This window comes from Rhinopithecus roxellana, chromosome 2 (assembly GCF_007565055.1).
Source record: "Rhinopithecus roxellana isolate Shanxi Qingling chromosome 2, ASM756505v1, whole genome shotgun sequence".
Taxonomy (NCBI): Eukaryota; Metazoa; Chordata; class Mammalia; order Primates; family Cercopithecidae; genus Rhinopithecus; species Rhinopithecus roxellana.
The window spans coordinates 128,749,555-128,769,597 of NC_044550.1; the positions used below are offsets into that span (position 1 = coordinate 128,749,555).

The window sequence follows — 20,043 nt, forward strand, 5'->3', positions numbered from 1 at the left end:
ACAGTGAGACGAGATTGCGCCACTATACTCCAGCCTGGGTGACAGAGTGAGACTCTGTCTCAAAAAAGAAAAACAAAAATTATATTTTTTTGTGCTAGATGTTATGAATTATGAAATTCTTTATTTTCAAGTTTATTTCCCCTTAATTCTAAATTGTAGTCGTGTTTCTTGCGGTATTGCCTGTCTATAACCTGACTTCTCTCTTCTGTTTGCTGTTGCTAATATATTTTGTTTATTTGTAATCCACAAAACAAAACTTAAAAAGTTGAGCTTTATGAAAAGCAGAGTGAATTTCTCAAGAATAAAGTTCAGGTGGTTAGTAGAAAACTAATGTTACTTTCTTTTTGTAGCTGTATTCTATATATGTGCTGTTTAATTCATGGTAACTGGCCACATGTAGCTATTTCAATATTCAGAAATTATAAAATAAGAAATTTGATTCCTTCCTCAGTTGTAAGCACTAGCCACGTTTCAAGTGCTCACAGTATGTGGCTAATTGCTACTGTATTGGACAATCCCTGTATAAAACTGTTTCATCATCTCAGCACATTGTATTGTACAGTGCTGTTCTATATGGTTGAAATAGATTTTAATAAGATCTTGTTTTTTTTACTAACACAAAGATGGAGCAGAGTTCCTTAACATAAAACTAATTTAACAGAATATACTCTGTTACTAAGTTTATTTATATTTCTGTCTCTCATGTTGCTTTTAAAGGCGAAGTTAGCTTTAATAATTTATTCTTCTTTGTAGTCCAAAATGTAGGTTTGAGTACAAACGATCTGAAACACCTAGTAGATACTATTGCTATTGTGGAAAAGTGGAAGATCCACCTTTAGATCCGTGGCTTGTGCCTCATTCATGCGGCCAAGTATGTGAGCGTGAATTTAAACCTTCTTGTGGCCATAAATGTTTACTCCTCTGTCATCCAGGTGAGTTATATATTGCATTTTTAATTGTTTGTGGGTGATTATTTCTTCTTATGTTGAGGCAAAAAAAAAAAAAAAATTGTAAAAGTTGAATTCACAATTGAAGTTTGCCATGAAAAAATATTGAAAGTTACTGCCTTTTGTCAAGCATCAGTAAAGAAAGTTCTAGAAATTATTGATAGATGTAGAAATTGAAAGTTTTAGTTTCTGACTTTAGATTTTTTTTTTTTTTTTTTCTTTTACTGAATTCTAGGTCCCTGCCCTCCTTGTCCAAAGATGGTCACAACTACTTGTTACTGTAAGAAAGCAAAACCTATCCCTCGTAGGTGCAGTGCCAAGGAATGGTCTTGTCAGCTGCCATGTGGACGGAAGTTGCTTTGTGGGCAACATAAGTGTGAAAATCCTTGTCATGCAGGTAAAAGGCCATACCCATTAGATTTTTCTGACTAAGCAAAAGTCAATTTCTGTGCTAATTTATCATTGTGGTTTTAGGAAGCTGTCAGCCTTGTCCAAGAGTTAGTAGACAAAAGTGTGTCTGTGGCAAAAAAGTAGCCGAAAGAAGTTGTGCAAGTCCACTATGGCACTGTGATCAAGTAAGTTTATATGCATTTCGAGGGGTGGGTATTAAAGAATACACAAAGCATAGACAACCTAGAAAGCAGCAAGGCTAATCAGGTTTAGTTGGATAAAAGGCAAGGAAGAATAACAACTCAGGTGAATTATATCATGTTTTAAGAAACTACTCTTAAATTTAATATTATTTTTAATTATTGGAGGAAAAATTTTTTTCAAAGTAACAGGTATTTGTTGAATTTTGGATTCACTACATTTGTACTCTTTCCTGCTAGCTCTTGTCCCCTTCTTCTCTTTCCCCTCTCTTCAACCAGCACCCCTCTCTGCTTCTTGAATTCATCAAATTGAGGAAGTAAGATTGGTTTTATAGGTTGCTTGTCCTAGAATTGGCATGGTTTTACTGCCACTTAGAACTCCTTGGTGAAAGGCCATATGAAGCTGCATGTAGTTTTTTCCTGTATTGCATTTTTAAAATATGCTTTTTGGTGCATAGGAAATATATGTGTGTGTATACATATGTATATATGTACCTATATATGTATATGTACCTATATATACCTATGTATATATGTACCTATATATACACATATGTATGACACCTGTATAAAATATAAAGTAAAATAATATGAGGGACGTAAGCAGTTGTTTATTTGTGATTGAAAAATGGATTGTGTCTTGTATGAAGTCTTTTTTGTTAACTTTTAAATCCTTCATTAGTGTTTATTGCATTTTATTTTAGGTATGTGGAAAAACACTGCCATGTGGTAATCACACATGTGAGCAAGTTTGCCATGTTGGTGCTTGTGGAGAATGTCCTCGATCTGGGAGAAGGTTCTGTCCATGTCAGAAATCAAGTAAGACTTATTTTTTTTATATATAGGAAATGAACTATCAAGCCATGAAAAGACATTCAAAAGACGTGCTCCAGGAAACTTAAGTGCATATTACTAAATGAAAGAAGCCAGTCTGAAAAAGCTACAAAATTTAAGCCTCCAACTATATGACATTCTGGAAAGGTCCAAACTGTAGTGATCAATGGCTTCCAGGGGTTGGGGAGAGAGAGAGAGATAAATAGGAGAGACATAGAAGATTTTCAGGGTAGGGAAACTCCTCCGTGTGATACTGTAATGGTGAATATATGTTATTATACATTTGTCCAAACCTATAAAATATACAACACCATGAGTGAACCCTTATATAAACTATGAGCTTTGGGTGATTATGATGTGTCGATGTAAGTACATCAGTTATAACAAATGTACCACTCTGGTGGGGTTTGATAATAGCAGAGGCTGTGCTATTGTCATTATTATGTAATAGGTTATAGGTGAGTTTATTTTAGGCTGCTTTGAGGTAAAGGCATAGTAGGATAGCACTTTGAGTCAGCTTCTTTGACGCCCCACAAATAACAGCATCATATGTATAAGACTGCTTCTAATACTTGTCACAATATGTTTATGTTAAAGGTGAGTTTTATAATTTTGTAGTTGTTGCAGTTTTTTAAGAGAGGTGGTTTCATTCTGTTGCCCAGGCTGGAGTGCAGTGGTGTGATCCTAGCTCACTGCAGTCTCAGACTCCTGGGCTCAAGTGATCCTCCTGCCTCAGCCTTCTCAGTAGCTGGGAATACAGGCACCTGCCACCATGGCTGGCTCATTTTAAAAAATTTTTGTAGAGATGGGTTCTCCCTGTGTTACCCAGGTTAGCTGCGAACTCCTGGCCTCAAGTAATCCTCCTGTCTCGGCCTCCCAAAGTACTAGGATTGTAAGTGTGAGCCACTGCGCCTGTCCTGAGTTTTATATTGTTTTAAAGTCTACATCTTTCTTTTTGTCTTTGTGGGGTAGTTCAGAGCAAATTTTTTAAAACAAATTTTTAAATTAGGAAAATTCATGAATGATTTATGTAGTCTTTACTCATTTCTTCAGATAACTATTTCTGAAGGAGATAGCCCATAAAAATATGTTTCTTGAGGATGGTAACGTGTCAAATTTCTTTTTAAAAGCCATAAGCTTAACAAATATTAGGGATTATTTTCATTAAAGTTAATTTTTCCCAATGATTATGTGGATACAAAAATTTATAGTCTGAAAGTGCCAGCATTCCTTAGGGAGCCTGAAGAACATAGCATTTTGTTGATGTTTAATAATAGTGTATCTTATTATTAACACTGACTTTTTGTCTGTTTTTAGGGTTTTCTTTGCCTTGTACAGAAGATGTACCAACTTGTGGAGACAGTTGTGACAAAGTACTTGAATGTGGAATTCATAGATGTTCACAGCGTTGTCACCGAGGTCCCTGTGAAACATGTAGACAAGTTAGTCATCTCGTGTAATAATTACTTTTAAGGCCGGGTGCAGTGGCTCAAGCCTGTAATCCCAGCACTTTGGGAGGCCGAGACGGGTGGATCACGAGGTCAGATCGAGACCATCCTGGCTAACACGATGAAACCCCGTCTCTACTAAAAAATACAAAAAACTAGCCGGGCGAGGTGGTGGGCACCTGTAGTCCCAGCTACTTGGGAGGCGGAGGCGGAGCTTGCAGTGAGCTGAGATTGCGCCATTGCACTCCAGCCTGGGTGACAGAGCGAGACTCCGTCTCAAAAAAAAAAAAAAAAAAAATTGCTTTTAAGAGCTACCTATCATAATGTATCAAATGAGATTGTCCTGTGGTTGTTTTCTATTACTTATTTTCATATACATCTGTGTCATGATCTATATGAATTTAGTGACCTAATATTAGGGTAAGAAGCAGGAGAGTACAGGCATACCATGTTTTATTGCATTTCACTTTATTGTGCTTTGCCAATACTGTGTTTTTAATAAATTGAAGATTTATGGTAAGCCTTTGTAAAACAAGTCTTTCAGCTCCATTTTTCCAACAGTATGTGCTCATGTCTCTGTGTCATATTTGGTAATTCTTGCACTATTTCAGACTTTTTCATTATCATTATATCTGATATGATAGCCTGTGGTCAGTGATCTTTGATGTTACTATTGTGATTGTTTGGGGGTGCCGCAAACCATGCCCATATTAGACAGTGAATTTAATGGTTAAATGTTGTGTGTGTGTTCTGAATGCTCTACTGACCAGTTGTTCCCCATTCTCTTTCCCTCTCCTTGGGCCTTCCTATTCCCTGAGAGACAACAATATTGAAATTAGGCCAATTAATAACCCTACAGTGGCTTTTGTAAATGTTCAAGTGAAAGGAAGAGTCACACATTTCTCATTTAAATCAAAAGCTAGAGATGGTTAAGCTAGTGAGGGAGGCAAGTTGAAAGCTGAAATAGGCTGAAAGGTCTCTTGCATCAATTAGCCATGTTGTGTATGCAAAGGAAAAGTTCTTGAAGGAAGTTAAAATTGCTACTGCAGTGAATACAGGAATGATAAAGTGAAACAGCCTTATTGATGATAAGGAGGAAGATTTAGAGGTCTGCAAAGAAGATCAAAGTAATTATAATATTACCTTAAGCCAAAGCCTACTCCAAAGCAAGGCCCTAACTTCAATTCTATGAAGGCTGAGAGAGGTGAGGAAGGTGCACAAGAAAAGTTTGAAACTAGCAGAGGTTGGTTCTTGAGGTTTAAGGAAAGAAGCCCTGTTCATAATACAAAGGTGCAAGGTGAAGCAGCAAGTGTTGATGTAGAAGCTGTCAGGTTATCCAGATGATCTAGCTAAGGTAATTGATGAAGGTGGCTACATTAAAGAAAAGGTTTTCAACTGAGATGAAATAGCCTTCTACTGGAAGAAGATACCATATAGGACTTTCACAGTTAAAGCTTCAAAGCGTCAAAGAATAGGCTGACTTTCTTCTTAAGGGCTAATGTAGCTCCTTAATTGCTCATTAATTGATAATGTAGCTCATTAGTGTAGCTCGTAATTGAAGCCAATGCTCATTTACTATTTCAAAAATTGTAGGGGTCTTATGAATTTTGCTGAACCTAGTCTGCTTATGCTCTGTAAATGGAACAACAAAGCCTAGATGACAGCACATCTATTGACAGCACACCTTTATGGCATGGTTATAAGCCCACTCTTGAAACTGACTGATCAGGAAATTTTCTTTTCAAAATATTACTGCTCATTGACAATGCACCTGGTCACCCACTGAGCTCTGATTGAGGTGTATAAAGAGATGAATGTTTTTATGCCATGTCTGCTAATACAGTATCCATTCTGCAGCCCATGGATCAAGGAATAATTTTGACTTTCAAGTTCTATTTTTTAAGAAATATATTTCCTAAGGCTATAGCTGCCATAGATAGTGATTCCTCTGATGAATCTTGGCAATGTAAATTGAAAACCTTCTGGAAAGGATTCCTCATTTTAGATGCCATGCAGAATATTCATTATAATGAGAGTAGGTCAAAATATCAACATTAACTGGAGTTCATAAGAAGTTGATCCCAGCCCTCTTGGATGACTTCGAGTGTTCAAGACTTCAGTAGAGGTCTAGACTTGAGACTTTAAAGTTGTCTATGTCATTTTGGTTTTGACCAGAGTACCAAGTTCACAAGTTAGCTTACTAGGTAATCTAGTTTTTTTGACTTTACTAAGACAAGAGTTGCAGATGTTATGGTTGTAATGAAATGGAAGTGGTTTTTTTATGTGGTCTTTTTTTTTTTTTTTTTTTTTTACTATTTAATATCAGTTTTCTAAATTTAATAACAAATTTATATGAAGTCCTTTTTGGAGCAAAGTAAGATATAAGTAAATGTTTTAGCAAATTCAAATTGGTTTTTGGTAAAGTTTGTTATACAAATTTAGTGTTAAAATTTTTGTTCTTTATGTTTTAATAATTGTAAAAGGTGCGATGTGAGGAAAAAATATTAACAAAAATCAATTTTAATAGCATTTATTTTATTATTCCAGGAAGTGGAAAAGCATTGTCGCTGTGGAAAGCATACAAAACGAATGCCTTGTCATAAACCTTATCTGTGTGAAACTAAATGTGTTAAGATGCGTGACTGTCAGAAGCATCAATGTAGAAGAAAGGTTTGTGTATTAACCTTGGAAACCTCTGATTTAAAGACTGTATTGAATTTCTCCATTTTGGACCGCAATAAGTGCTGTCTTGAAGTCTTTCTCAAATGTTCAGGCATATGCTTTGTTTTAATATGTTAATAAATATTCTAGATTAACCTTAATCTAGATAATTTTTGTACTAGTGGGAATTGTACCAATATTTTTCAAATGAGAAGTTTCTTGTCCTGTGCATTGTCCTCTCAGCTTGGTATTTCTGATCACTGACTGTTTCTGATCACTGAAATGTATGATTTTCATATATTTTATATTTGTGTATTTTATAAACCCCAAATACATTGTCTTTACTTTTGCTTTAAATAGTTATCTTTTAAAGAGCTTGAAAAAATAAGAAAAAGTAATTTTTGATATTTATCATCATACTTTTGGTGCTTTTCATCTTTTTGTACAGATTCACACTTCCATCACATTTCATTTTTTTTCTATTCTGAAGGACTTCCTTTAACATTTCTAATAGTGCTGGCCATGAATTCTTTCAACTTTATATGTCTGAATATAACTTTCTTTAGTCTTTTGAAAAATATTTTTACTTTAGAGCTCTAGTTTGGCAGTTTTTAACCCCCATACTTTAAAGGTATTGCTCTACTATCTTTTAGCTTGCATTTTTTCCAATAAGTAGTATACTGTGATTGTTATATTTGTTCCTCTGTACTGATTGTTTCTCTTTTTTTCTGGCTGGTTATTAAGATCTTTCTCTTTATCACCAGTTTTCAGCAGTTTGTTTCTGGTGTTCCTTGGTGTAGTGTTCTTTATGTTTCTTAACTTAGTTTTCATTGAGCTGCTTAGATCTGTAGATTTATACTTTTTATTATATTTGTGAAATTTTTGGTCGTTATTTCTTTAGATTTTTTTTTTCTGTTTTCCCGTACCCATCACCTTCTGAGACTTTGAGGACATGTATATTATATGCTGCTTGAATTTCTAAGTTCACTGATACTATATTTATTTTTCAGTCTGTTTCTGTTTTAGTTTATATAGTTTTGTGTTCAACATCGCTAATTTTCTTCTGCATTGTTTAATCTGCTTTTTATCCCATCCTGTGTTTTTCATCTGAGAAGTGTATTTTCATCTCTAGAAGTTGGATTTGGGTCTTTTTTATATCTTCCGTGTTTCTCCTTAGCATGTTCATGCTTCCTCTACCTACTTGAATGTTAGATAGGCTATATTTGTAATGTCTGCTTTAATATCCTTGTGTACTAATTCTGTCATCTTTCATTTCTGAGTCTGTTTATTGATTTTTCTGCTTTTTTGGGATGATATTTTCCTGCTTCTTTGTCTGCTAGATGATTTTTGATTGTTTCTAGACATGAATTTTACATTTTTGGGTGCTGGTTCTTTTTGCTTGTTTATTTGTATTTTTTAAAATATTTTTAAGCCTTATTCTGGGACAAAGTTAAGTTTCTCAAAAATTGTTTGTTCTTTCAGAGGCTTGATATTTTTAAGTGTGACCAGAACACTCTTTTGTTTAGGGCTAATTTGGCCCCATTACTGAGGCAATAAGTCTTCTAAGTACCCTACTTGATGCCCCGGTATTAGAAGATCCTTCCACTCTAGCTTGAGGAACACAGAGTTTTTCCCAGCCTTGTGTGATCTCTTGAAATTATTCTGCCTTCTCTTTCCAGTAGTTCAGCTTTTGGGTTGTTTCCTCTCACACACATACAGACCAGTACTCAGCCAAAGATCCAAGGAGTTCTTTCTGGAGTTCTTCAGAGCTTTTTCTTTGCTGCTGCCTTCTCTCCACAAATTCTAGCCACACTGGCCTCTCTGAATTACGAATTTTGTCTACTCAACTTTGTAAGACAGCCAGATTCTGCTTATGATCTTCTTCCTTGTGCTATAGCCAGAAGTCTTCATGTGTAAGCTGATGGCATTGCAGGCCTTACCTAGTTTGTTTCCCTTCTGTTAGGGACTGCCATCTGTGCCTCATTATCTAATGTCTGAAAACTGTAGCTTCATATCTTTTATCTGGTTTGCTAGTTGTTTGAGACAGGAGTGTAAATCTGGTGGTTGTTACTCCATCGTAATTTGAAACAGAGGTGTCTATTGGCTTATTCAATTCATGGACCACATAACCTTTTCCCCCACTGGCAAAGTGGTAGGATAGGCACATAGTATTACTCAATAAACATTTGTCTAATTGAATAAACTGTATTGCCTTTTTTTTTTTTTGAGATGGAGTCTTGCTCTGTCAAGGCTGGAGTGCAGTGGTGTGATCTTGGCTCACTGCAACCTCCGCCTCCCATGTTCAAGCAATTCTCCTGCCTCCGCCTCCCTGAGTAGGTGGGACTACAGGCATGCACCAGCATGCCTGGCTAATTTTTGAGAATAAACTATATTGACTTAATTGCTTTTTAATAATGTACATTTTGTTTTTAGCTATTTTTATATACTGCAACTATACAACTCAATTTTTGAGAATAAACTATATTGACTTAATTGCTTTTTAATAATGTACATTTTGTTTTTAGCTATTTTTATATACTGCAACTATACAACTCTAAGTTTCTTTAAGACAATTGTATTCTGTATTTCCTTTCCAAAGTTAGGTAAGTAAGAAGTTAAGGAAAGAGTTAAGATGGCAATATAGACTTGAAGTAGTTGACTGGTATCCATGATTGAAAAATTAGGACAGATCATAGCTAGCTATATTTCTCACACATGGAAGTATCTGTGAAACCAGGGAAGTGACAAAGAAAGCTGGATGGATGCAAGTAGCCTATCTCTGCTTCTCTTCTTTAGTCTGTTATTCTATGGTTTGAAACTAACTGTCAAACGAAGCCAGGAACAGTGGATTATGCCTATAATCCCAGTACTTTGGGAGGCCAAGGTGGGCAGATCGCTTGAGCTCAAGAGTTTGAGAGCAGCCTGGGCAACATGGCAAAACTCCATCTCTACCAAAAATACAAAAACTACCCGGGTGTGTTGGGGAGAGCATATAGAATTAGGTACTCAGGAGGCTGAGGTGTGAGAATGGCTTGAGCCTGGGAGGTGGAGGTTGCAGTCAGTCAGGACTGTGCCATTACACTCTAACCTGGGCAACAGAGCCAGACCCTGTCTCAAGAAAAAAGAAAAAGAAAATACATAACTGCCAAATGAATCTGTACATTGAATTGATTTAAATTTTTTAAAAAGCCAGACTAATTGTTTTCCTGTATTGACATTCCTTTGGTTAATATTGTTAGTCTCTGCATGGATAAAGGAATGAAATTATCTGATGGAAATGTTTTGAATCATAGAATAGTTAACTGAAGGTCAAGAAAATTTAGCTTGATTTGTTAAATTAGGTCATCATAAGTTCTTAGTGAAGTATGTTTACTTACCAGAAGAATGTTGATATTCTTGACTACTTCTTTTAGTGAAAACTATATCTTTTGCTTTCCATAAGTTATGTAACTAGTAATGACATGCCTATTATTAATGGGTTTTTGAATAACCTGTTCTTTATATATTGCTTTCTCTTCAGTGTTGCCCTGGAAACTGTCCACCTTGTGATCAAAACTGTGGACGGACTTTAGGATGTAGAAATCATAAGTGTCCATCTGTCTGTCACAGAGGTAAACTTTAACAATAGCTATGATTTTATGTTTGTATTGATGTAGTGTTTTTTTTATTGTCAATATTCAATATAATGTATTGAGATAGTGTTTTATAGTCATTGTGTATCTCACTTGACTCTCTTAACCTTGAGAATAAGGTAAGACAGTTTGCCAGTGTCCCTATTTTATAGGCAAAGAGGTTGAAACTTAAGAGGGTTCAGTGACTTACTCAGGGAAATGTCTAGTACATTTGAACCCAGGATTTCTGTATATAAAAGTATTGTCCTTTCTATAACACCATGTTGTTTTCCCACTTCCTAACTTTCCCCACACAATTTTGTAATCAGTGAAGGTGTTCTTAGCATTTTGAACACCTTATTTATTCTGAATTTTATGTACTTATTTGGAGTTAAATCTAGTGAAGGATTAGATATGTCCTAAGCTGGTGATTTTTAAACATTTTGATCTCATGACCCCTTTACACTCTTTGGTCCCCAAAGGCCTTTTGTTACAAATGTGAGTTTTATTCATTGACATTTATAGTATTTGAAATTAAAATAAAATGTAATAATATTTTTTTAAATAGCAATGTTAAGCCCATTATATCTTAATACAAGTAATGTACTTTTATGAAAAATAACTATTATCTGAAAAAAGTAGGAAATTTTACATTCTTACAAATGTCTTTAATGTCTAGCTTAACAGAAAATAGCTGGATTCACATATATGCTTTTGCATTCAATCTGCTGTGGATATCACTTGTCACTGGCTTCTGGAAAACTCTATGCATGTGAGACCTTGCAGACCTCCTGAAAGGGTCTCAAGAACCGCTAAGGTTCCTGGACTATACTTTGAGAATTACGTTCTAAGTTATTACTAGACATTGAAAACTGAGTTAACTTCACTCATTTGGATTATGTTGATATGAAATGGAATCTACTGAGATATGGTATAGAGTATTAGAAAGAATGAACTTAGAGTAAGAAATCCTGGATTTAAGCCTAGACTCTGCCAGTTAGTAGTTTAATACCTAGAACAAACTACTAAACTGTTTCTCGGTTGATCTCCCAATCCTTTCAGAAATCCTGCATCATATATGGAACTATTATTATTTTATATGTGGAACAGGCCAGGAGACTATTGGCCCAAGGTGAATAGAACTAGTCGCAGAGTCAGGATGTGAACCCAGTGTTTATGATATTTCCATTATACTACATTCCTTCCCCATTAGGAAAAGTGTCAGATTCTGTTACCCTGTAGACATTTTCTGTAGGTGTTCTTTGATTTGTCAGTGAAGTTTAGAAACAGTTTTTCAGGTATGTTCTCACCAACACTAGAAAGATTTTATTTTCTTTTATAGTCATTACATCACTGACCCATTGAGTTTTTGCAGATTTTTGCAAACTGTATCTCTGTAATGTAACTGGTTTAACAGTAGTAAATCTAATATTTTGTTATTTACCGCATTACAAGATTAAAGGAGGAATGAGAGCATCTTGATAAACATCTAAAAATGGTTGATAAATCCAACATTTATATAAGATAAAGGTTTAATTGGAAATAGACATATCCTTAACCTGATAAAGAGTATCTGCAAAGTTTAGAGCAAATATCATACTTATTGGAGAAGTGTTAGAAGCATTTCCTTCTCTCATATTTTTGTGAAGCAGAGCCCACAAATATTTCAGTATTAATCTCTAAAAGATGGATTCTTAACCTAAACATAGTTAACATATTTCTTCATATCAGCAAATATCTGGTGTTCAAATTTCTTGTTGTCTTATAAGTAACTTCATTTTTTACGTCAGTTTATAGACTCTAAAACCTAATAAAATTGACATTGTAATTGGTTTTGTTTCAAAAGTCTTTTAATTTATAATTTCCATCCTCTATCTCCTTTTTTCCCTTGTGACTTATTTGTTGAAGAAACTAGGTTGCTTTATTTAGTTTCTCAGAGCCTGGGTTTTACAGATTGCATCTCTGTGGTATTATTTAACATGTTCCTCTGTCTTCTGTATTTTCTGTAACCTGTTAATTGGATCTAGAGGTTTGATCAGATTCAAGTTTTGATATTTTTTGGTAGAGTGGTGTTTTTTTTTTGTTGTTGTTGTTGTTTTAGATTTTTGTTAACCCTTAAAAAAGCTTATTAGTCACAACAAAATTTTCCCTGATGGAAAGTATATGGAAAATGCTGTTGTGCAACTCTCAACATTTGTTTCATCTACAGTTTTAAAAGAATGTGGAATCATAGTATCATACTATTTTTCCATCATTCTAGAATCCTTCGTAAGCAGAATTATACAATAATTTATAGGGGGAATGTACTAACTGCATGCTTGTGTTGCGGGTATATGAAAATTTGATTTATAGTTTTTTTTTTTTTTTTTGAGACGGAGTCTTTCTCTGTCACCAGACTGGAGTGCAGTGGCATGATCCCGGCTCCCTGCAACCCCTGACTCCCCAGTTCAAGTGATTCTCCTGCCTCAGCCTCCCGAGCAGCTGGGATCACAGGCATATGCCACCACGTCCAGCTAATTTTTGTATTTTTAGTAGAGCCGGGATTTCACCATGTTAGCTAGGATGTTTCGATCTCCTGATCTCGTGATCTGTCTGCCTCAGCCTCCCAACGTGCTAGGATTACAGGCATGAGCCACAGCCCCTGACCGATTTATAGTTTTTTTTTTTAAGTTCTGGATCATCTGTGTTTATAGTTTTAGAACTACCCGAATCATGCCTATTTTGGCTATTAACTGGTATTGGACAGTGTAGTTACAGTCTCCATATACTACTTTTTCATTTTGAAAGTATTATCATGGAAGCTATTTTAATTAAAATGTTATGCTGTATAGGTATCTATAACGAATTCTGTTGGTCAGTAGGGAGACTGTTTAGAGAAATTATCCCTTATTCTCAAAATTTAATTTTAAAAAATGTGATACTGTTGTTTAGAATAGCAAAAAGGTTATGTTTGATAAGTTCCTCTGCTGAAGATGAATGAAAAATTGTCATTGTTAAGTATAGAAACTGATACAATATGCTGAATGAGAGCTGACTTAAATATCACTATCAACTTTAAAAATACAACTTGTAGTCATTCTTTGGGTAAAATAAAAATAAAACTTGATTATGTGGGTTAGGATAATTGACTTGCATTAACATCAAGAATATATGTGTAAAACACATTGGGTGTTTTGTATAATAAATGTTATGTTTGACCCTACGATGTTTTACCTCTAATTTTCTCTTTTTCTATGTTCATTATTTGAATTATAATTCTTAATTTGTATTTGTTTTAGGGAACCATTTTGAACTTCTAGAGGCACTTAAGCCAGGATATTGTCTATCTTTAATCTTTTTTTATCAGGTTAACTCCCGGTCTGTGTTTTGCTTGGTCCTGTCACCTAAGCAACAGTCTCTTTAAGATATTCGTTTCTTTGTTGAAAACTCTTCTTCCTTCATTATTTCATTTCTGATAGAGTTCCTTACGGGGAAAACTAGAGTGGAAGAAAGCCCTTGAGATGATAACAGAACCTCTTGGAGAGAACTTTATAACCTGCTTTAAATATTTCTTTGATTTTGTTTTTTTTATATTTCTGCCAACCCATAATAAAAGAGTGTAAAAAGCTGAAACCAAACTAACATTTTTTTTTTTTTTTTTATGTTTAGAAGAGATATATTTGGGATTATAGCCTAAAATGGTGGCTTAGTACTTAGTCTTTCACAAAGTACAGTTAATGGAAAATGGACTGTACTTGCTACTACCCAATATCAGGTCATGAGAGAGAAGTTATTGGGAATTCATCTAAAAATTGTGTACTTGGATAAATGTATGAAAACAGGCCAACGATATTATTGTTAATGTTAAATTTTCCAAAGACTTAAATCCATTTTTGCTTGTTTTAGTTTTGAATGAATAATGTGTTAAATTTGTTGTTTAGAACAGAAGTTTTAGCAAATTTTAGAGAAATGTCTAAAACTTTATTGAGGTCCCGGTGGGTACAGAGAGAAAAGTGTTATAAATCGGGCTGGGTGCAGTGGCTCACGCCTGTAATCCCACCATTTGGGAAGCTGAGGTCGGAAGATTGCTTGAGTCCAGGAGTTCGAGACCAGCCTGGGCAACATAGTGAGACCCTCCCATCTCTATAAATAATCAGAAATTAACTTGGCATGGTGGTGTGTGTCTGTAGTCCCTGCTACTTGGGAGGCTGAGGTGGGAGAATTGCTTGAGCCCAGAAAGTTGAGGCTGCAGTGAGCCATGATCATGCGACAGCACTCAGCTTGAGCAACAGGGTGAGACCCTGTTACAAAAAAGGAAGAGAAAAGTGTTACAAGTCAAAAGTATACAGCTTGTTAAATTTTTACGAACTGAACATAGCCAGGTAACCAAAAGTTACATAATTAAACAGAACATTACCAGAATTTTCAACACCCTACTTGCATCCTTCATAACCATTACTCTGATTTTGAACAGTATGGATTAGTTTTTCTTGTTTACTTTATATAAATGGAATCATGCACTATGTACTCTTTGTGTCTGAATCAATGTTTTATGGTAAGATTCATTCATGTTGTTGTAGTTTCTTCATTCTGGTTGTAGAGCATCCCATTGTGTGAATATACTAAATTTATGTATTTTACCATTGATAGGCATTTGGGTAGTTAAGGAAACTTTTTAATTGTCAGATTTTTTTTTTCAGGCAGTTGCTATCCCTGCCCAGAAACCGTAGATGTGAAGTGTAATTGTGGCAATACAAAGGTGACAGTGCCCTGTGGCCGAGAACGTACCACAAGACCACCCAAGTGCAGGGAGCAATGCAGGTGAGTTTGAAGCTTTGTACAAGCTTCCATCTGATGTACAAATTTAAATTCATATTGGCTTTTAATATTTTCATTTAATTTTGCTTTAGTGTTTTAAAATATTAATATTCACAGTGTACTCATTCTATATGGAATCAGAAGATATATAAATAGATAATTTTCCTTTAGATGTAATTATTCAATGATTAAAAGTAATTTTTGAAAATTGTACTTCATGATTTAGTCGACCACCAACTTGTCATCATACAAGTCAAGAAAAACATCGCTGTCACTTTGGCTCTTGTCCACCATGTCATCAACCTTGCCAAAAAGTTTTGGAGAAATGTGGTCATTTGTGTCCTGCTCCGTGTCATGATCAAGCATTAATAAAGCAGACTGGCAGGGTAAGGGAATAATGCTATTAAAGAAATAGTGCATTGCTGTGGGTTGTACTTTCTTGCTTTTACTTAGTTTTTCAATGAGCAGTGATTAAGCACTTATTGGGAAGCACTGTGCTTGGAGCAGGGTACAAGGTAATCAAGACTTGATTTTTTTGTTTTAAGCAACTTACAGTGTAGAAAAGGAGTGAAACCAATAAACAGTGTTTGCAAATACAGTGTGATAGTTACATTATGATCATGATATAGATGAATTTGGCAGTCCTCCTTCATATATTGTGGTTTAGGGTTATAGATGTCTCCTGTAACCTTATTTTAAAGATTTGTTCACTTTTTAATATTTTATTTAATATTTATTTATTTATTTATTTTTTGAGACAGAGTCTCACTGTGTTGCCCAGGCTGGAGTGCAGTGGTGTGATCTCAGTCACTGCAACCTCCACCTCCCGGGTTCAGTGATTCTCATGCCTCAGCCTCTGAGTAGCTGGGATTATAGGCGCCTGCTACCATGCCCAGCTAATTTTTGTATTTTTAATAGAGATGGGGTTTCACTTTGTTGATCAGGCTGGTCTCGGAACTCCTGACCTCAAGTGATCTGCCTGCCTCGGCCTCCCAAAGTGCTGGAATTACAGGCGTGAGGCACCATGCCCAGCTCATCCTCATGAATATTGAGCCCTAAGTATCAAGCATTTTTTTAGGTGCTGAGGAATAACAGTGAGTAAAATAATGGAGGTTATATTCAATTGGTAGATGTTTTTCTCATTTCCTTATTGGAAGTAAAGGAGGCTACACTGCCTTTGTTCTACCATTTATAAACTGGATTCTGTCTCAGTTATTATTGTCAAATGTGTATGGAGGGTAACAATTTCATTTAATACAGATAAAATGAAATATTTCAGTAAGCACAATTTATTGATTATTGGAAAGAATTTCAACCTGCTTGAGCAGAGGATACATGGAACTATTTTCTTAGATTCTTAAAATGGCCATATGATTTAATCCCTCTCACTTAAAATTCTTGTGTATTTTATTTGTAGCACCAGCCTACAGGCCCTTGGGAACAGCCTTCTGAGCCAGCATTTATTCAGACTGCATTACCGTGTCCTCCATGTCAAGTTCCTATTCCTATGTAAGTATTAGAATTTCAATTAAAAGAAAAAAGAAAAACTTTTGACATAGCTTAAAGGGTATCTGAAGTCAATCTCCCTTTTTTCTTAGTTCAGTTCAATATTATTTCAGGCCTAACCTATAAACTAGTCTGTCTGTCTTAAGCTTCATCCTTTTCAAACATGTTTGTCGTACTTGCTTATAAACCTCCTATAGATATCTTTTTTTGAGTTTTTACCCCCAGTTGGAGTTTGAAGTCCTTCTTAGCTTTCCATAGCAACTTGTGCATGCAGTTACAAAAACAAATCCAAGGAACATCATTTCTTAGTTTTGCTGATGATTCCCATACTAGAGTGGAAGCTCCCTGAAGACAGAAGAAAGCCAGGTTTTACGTAAGGCAAACTTGGGGAATATTTAAAGGAAGCCTTGGAAATGAGAGGAAGTAGTTTCCTCAGTGGGCCAGTGAATGACTAGGACTGAGCTATAAAGAGCTGAACCTACAGTAATAGGGAATCCTGGAATTTTTTATACTTCCAGCAGCGGTTATGGAGTATAGGGAAAAAAGCACAGAATGCTGAGAAGCAACATAAAATTAGAAAAGGGACTGTTGTTTACAACTGAGGTGCCAAATTAAACATTGGTATTTCTTGTATGTTGGTCTTTTAAAGAGAGGGTTGTTTTTGTTTTTTAATTGTAAAAGCTTTCATTTGCACAACATTCCTCCCAGTTGAAATAGCATGTATATTTTTGTATATTGATCACACAGTCAAGTTGGGAGGCAAAGTGTTGTTAGGAGATATATGCACAAATAGGGTAATTTTAGTCTGTAGATTTAATGGAGGAGGGCTGTGTAGTTAGCAGAGAGGTTTTTCATGTAGGTATTCAGTTATTTGAGACTACTGAAGACTTAAGTTATAATCATGAGGAACCAAGTTGTTGCTGATATCTCTTACTAAGTTAGAATTATTAGTGGCCTAAAATTTTTCCTTGAGAGAAACAGAAGAGACATTGATATTATAATTCATAGGCACAAAAATGTTGTCATATACATAGTACCTAATTAGCATTGAGTTCCTTAGTCTGGTTTTTTTTTTTTTTTTTTGAGACGGAGTGTCTGTCACCCAGGCTAGAGTACAGTGGTTCAATCTCGGCTCACTGCAACCTTCTTCCAGGTTCAAGCGATTCTTCCTGCCTCAACCTCCCGAGTAGCTGGGACTACAGGTGTGCACACCATGCCCAGCTAATTTTTGTAGTTTTAGTAAAGCTGGGGTTTCTCCATGTTGCCCAGGCTGGTCTCAAACTCCTGGCCTCAAGTGATCCGCCCAGATTGCTAGGATAACAGGTGTGAGCTACCGTGCCTGGCCCTTAGTCTATTTTATATTAAGATTATTTAACATACATGTCTATCTTATTTAATTGAGTTAATTTGTTGACATCTCAGTTTGGATAAAATATTATTTGACAGTAGAAAAACTGCCTGGAATTACTAAGTCATGTTTACTAGAGGTTTGAAAAATGAAATTAGATTTACAATGGTCTTTCTTTCTTACTTGACTGGAATATGTTGCTGGAAGATGTGTGTGTGGGGGGGTGTGTGTGTGTGTTTGTGTGTATTAAAACAGATCGTCTCCTAGAGTAATGGCTCTTGAGTTTAGGGTTATGCTTCCCACTAACTTCTTCTATGAATAAGTTATATACCTTTTCAGTTTGTTTGTAAAATAACGAGGTTCAAGATAGGTATAATAATGTCAGTAAGGAGAGAGTTTTCAGAGGTCCTTACCATTATAAAATGTCCTTTGTGTGTAGCAACAATTTTTCAATTTTGTCTGATGTTAGTATAGCCACTACAACTCTCTATTGATTACTAATAGCATGGAGAAATTCTTAGCAGCAAACTACTGAAACTGACTCAAGAAGAAACAGAAAATCTGAAGAGATTGAAACAGAAAATCTACTAAGAGATTGAATTAGTAACAAAAAATTTACCACCAAGAAAAACCAGGACCAGATGGCTTCACTTGTGAATTATACCAAAAGTATAAAGAAGAATTAACACCAATCCTTTCACTTAAGGAGGGTCACTTCCCAACTTAATTCAACAAGGCTGGTATTTCCCTAATACTAAAACCAGAGGAAGACATTACAAAAAAAACTGCAGACCAATATCACATAAGAATATAGATACAAAAATTCTCCACAAAATACTAGCAAATTGAATCCAGTACCATGTAAAAAGATTATACACCATGACCAAATAGAATTATCCCAGAAATACAAGATTGATTCAACATAAGAAAATCAATCAGTATAATTCTTAGGTCTTACTCTCGCCCAGGCTGGAGTGCAGTAGTACAGTCCTGACTAACTGTAGCTTCAAACTCCTGGGCACAAGGGATTCTCCTACCTTAGCCTACTGAGTAACTGGGGCTACAAGCATGCGCCACCATATCTAGCTAATGTTTTATTTATTTACTTATTTATTTTAAATTTTATTTTATTTATTTATTTAGAGACAGAGTCTTGCTCTGTTGCCCAGGCTGGAGTGCAGTGGTGCGATCTTGGCTCACTGCAAGCTCTGCCTCCCAGGTTCAAGCAATTCTCCTGCCTCAGCCTCCTGAGTAGCAGAGATTACAGGTGTGTGCCACCACGATGGCTGAGTTTTGTATATTTTAGTACGGATGGAGTTTCACCATGTTGGTCAGGCTGGTCTTGAACTCCTGACCTCATGATCCACCCATCTTGGCCTCCCAAAGCATGAGCCACCACATCCGGCTGGTTTTTAAAATTTTTGTAGAGATGAGGTTTAACCGTGTTGCCCAGGCTGGTCTCAAACTCCTGGCCTCCAGCAGTCCTCCTGCCATGGCCTTCCAGAGTGCTAGGATTATAGGTATAAGCAAGCCACTGCTCATCCAATAGGTGTAATTCTTATCAGCAGAGTAAAGGGCAGTTGATAGATGTAGCACAGCATTTGACAGAATCTGACAAACTTTCTTGATAAAAACACTCAAAAAACATGGAAGAAAAAGATAATTTCCTCAACCTGATAAAGGGCATCTGTGAAAAACCCACACAGTTCACGTAATACGTCATGGTGAAAGATTGAAAGTTTTCTGCCTAATAACAGGAACAAGACTAGGATGCCTGCTCCTGCCACTGCTTTCGACATTGTACTGGAATTTTTAGCCAGAGCAATTAGGCTAGAGAAAGAAATTAAAAATGTCTTTTTACTTGGAATAAAGAAGAACAATTTGTATTTTCAGATGACATTATCTTGTATGTGAAAAGTCTTAAGGAGTCCTCAAAAATACTATTTGAGTTACTTAATGAGTTCATTACTGTTGTAGAAAACATCACTATACAAAGCCAGTGGAATTTCTGTACACTGGAAACAAACAATCTGAAAATGAAATTAAGAAAACAATTCCACTTATATAGCCTGAAAAGAACATTTTGTTTAAGAAATTCAGTAAAAGGAATAACAGGATTTATACAGTAGAAAGGACAAAATCTAAATGAAAACCTAAATAAAAAGTGCAGTAACATTTATCCCTCAACATAATTAGACTGGAAGTAGAGCAGCTCTATAGTTGGTCAATTTGGCTCATTCAATTACACATCATCAAGAGCTCAGATTGTCTTTCCATTTTGTTATCCTTGGTGTGTCATCT

General features: G+C 35.6%; 1 protein-coding gene across 4 annotated transcripts in view; it reads left to right on the forward strand.

The window, feature by feature from the left end:
* Window positions 1-20,043, forward strand: part of NFXL1 (nuclear transcription factor, X-box binding like 1) — an 80,278-nt gene that overhangs the window by 13,552 nt on the left and 46,683 nt on the right. For all 4 annotated transcript variants that reach the window (XR_748778.2, XM_030919623.1, XM_010370800.2 and 1 more), the window contains exons 6-15: window positions 754-932; window positions 1,183-1,344; window positions 1,422-1,522; window positions 2,242-2,356; window positions 3,689-3,813; window positions 6,367-6,489; window positions 10,001-10,091; window positions 14,771-14,891; window positions 15,115-15,274; window positions 16,306-16,397. Coding sequence is in view for 3 of the 4 variants with exons in the window: in XM_030919623.1 (XP_030775483.1) it covers window positions 754-932; window positions 1,183-1,344; window positions 1,422-1,522; window positions 2,242-2,356; window positions 3,689-3,813; window positions 6,367-6,489; window positions 10,001-10,091; window positions 14,771-14,891; window positions 15,115-15,274; window positions 16,306-16,397 (1,269 nt within the window). In the remaining variant the exon portion in view is untranslated. The remainder of the gene's footprint in view (window positions 1-753; window positions 933-1,182; window positions 1,345-1,421; window positions 1,523-2,241; window positions 2,357-3,688; window positions 3,814-6,366; window positions 6,490-10,000; window positions 10,092-14,770; window positions 14,892-15,114; window positions 15,275-16,305; window positions 16,398-20,043) is intronic.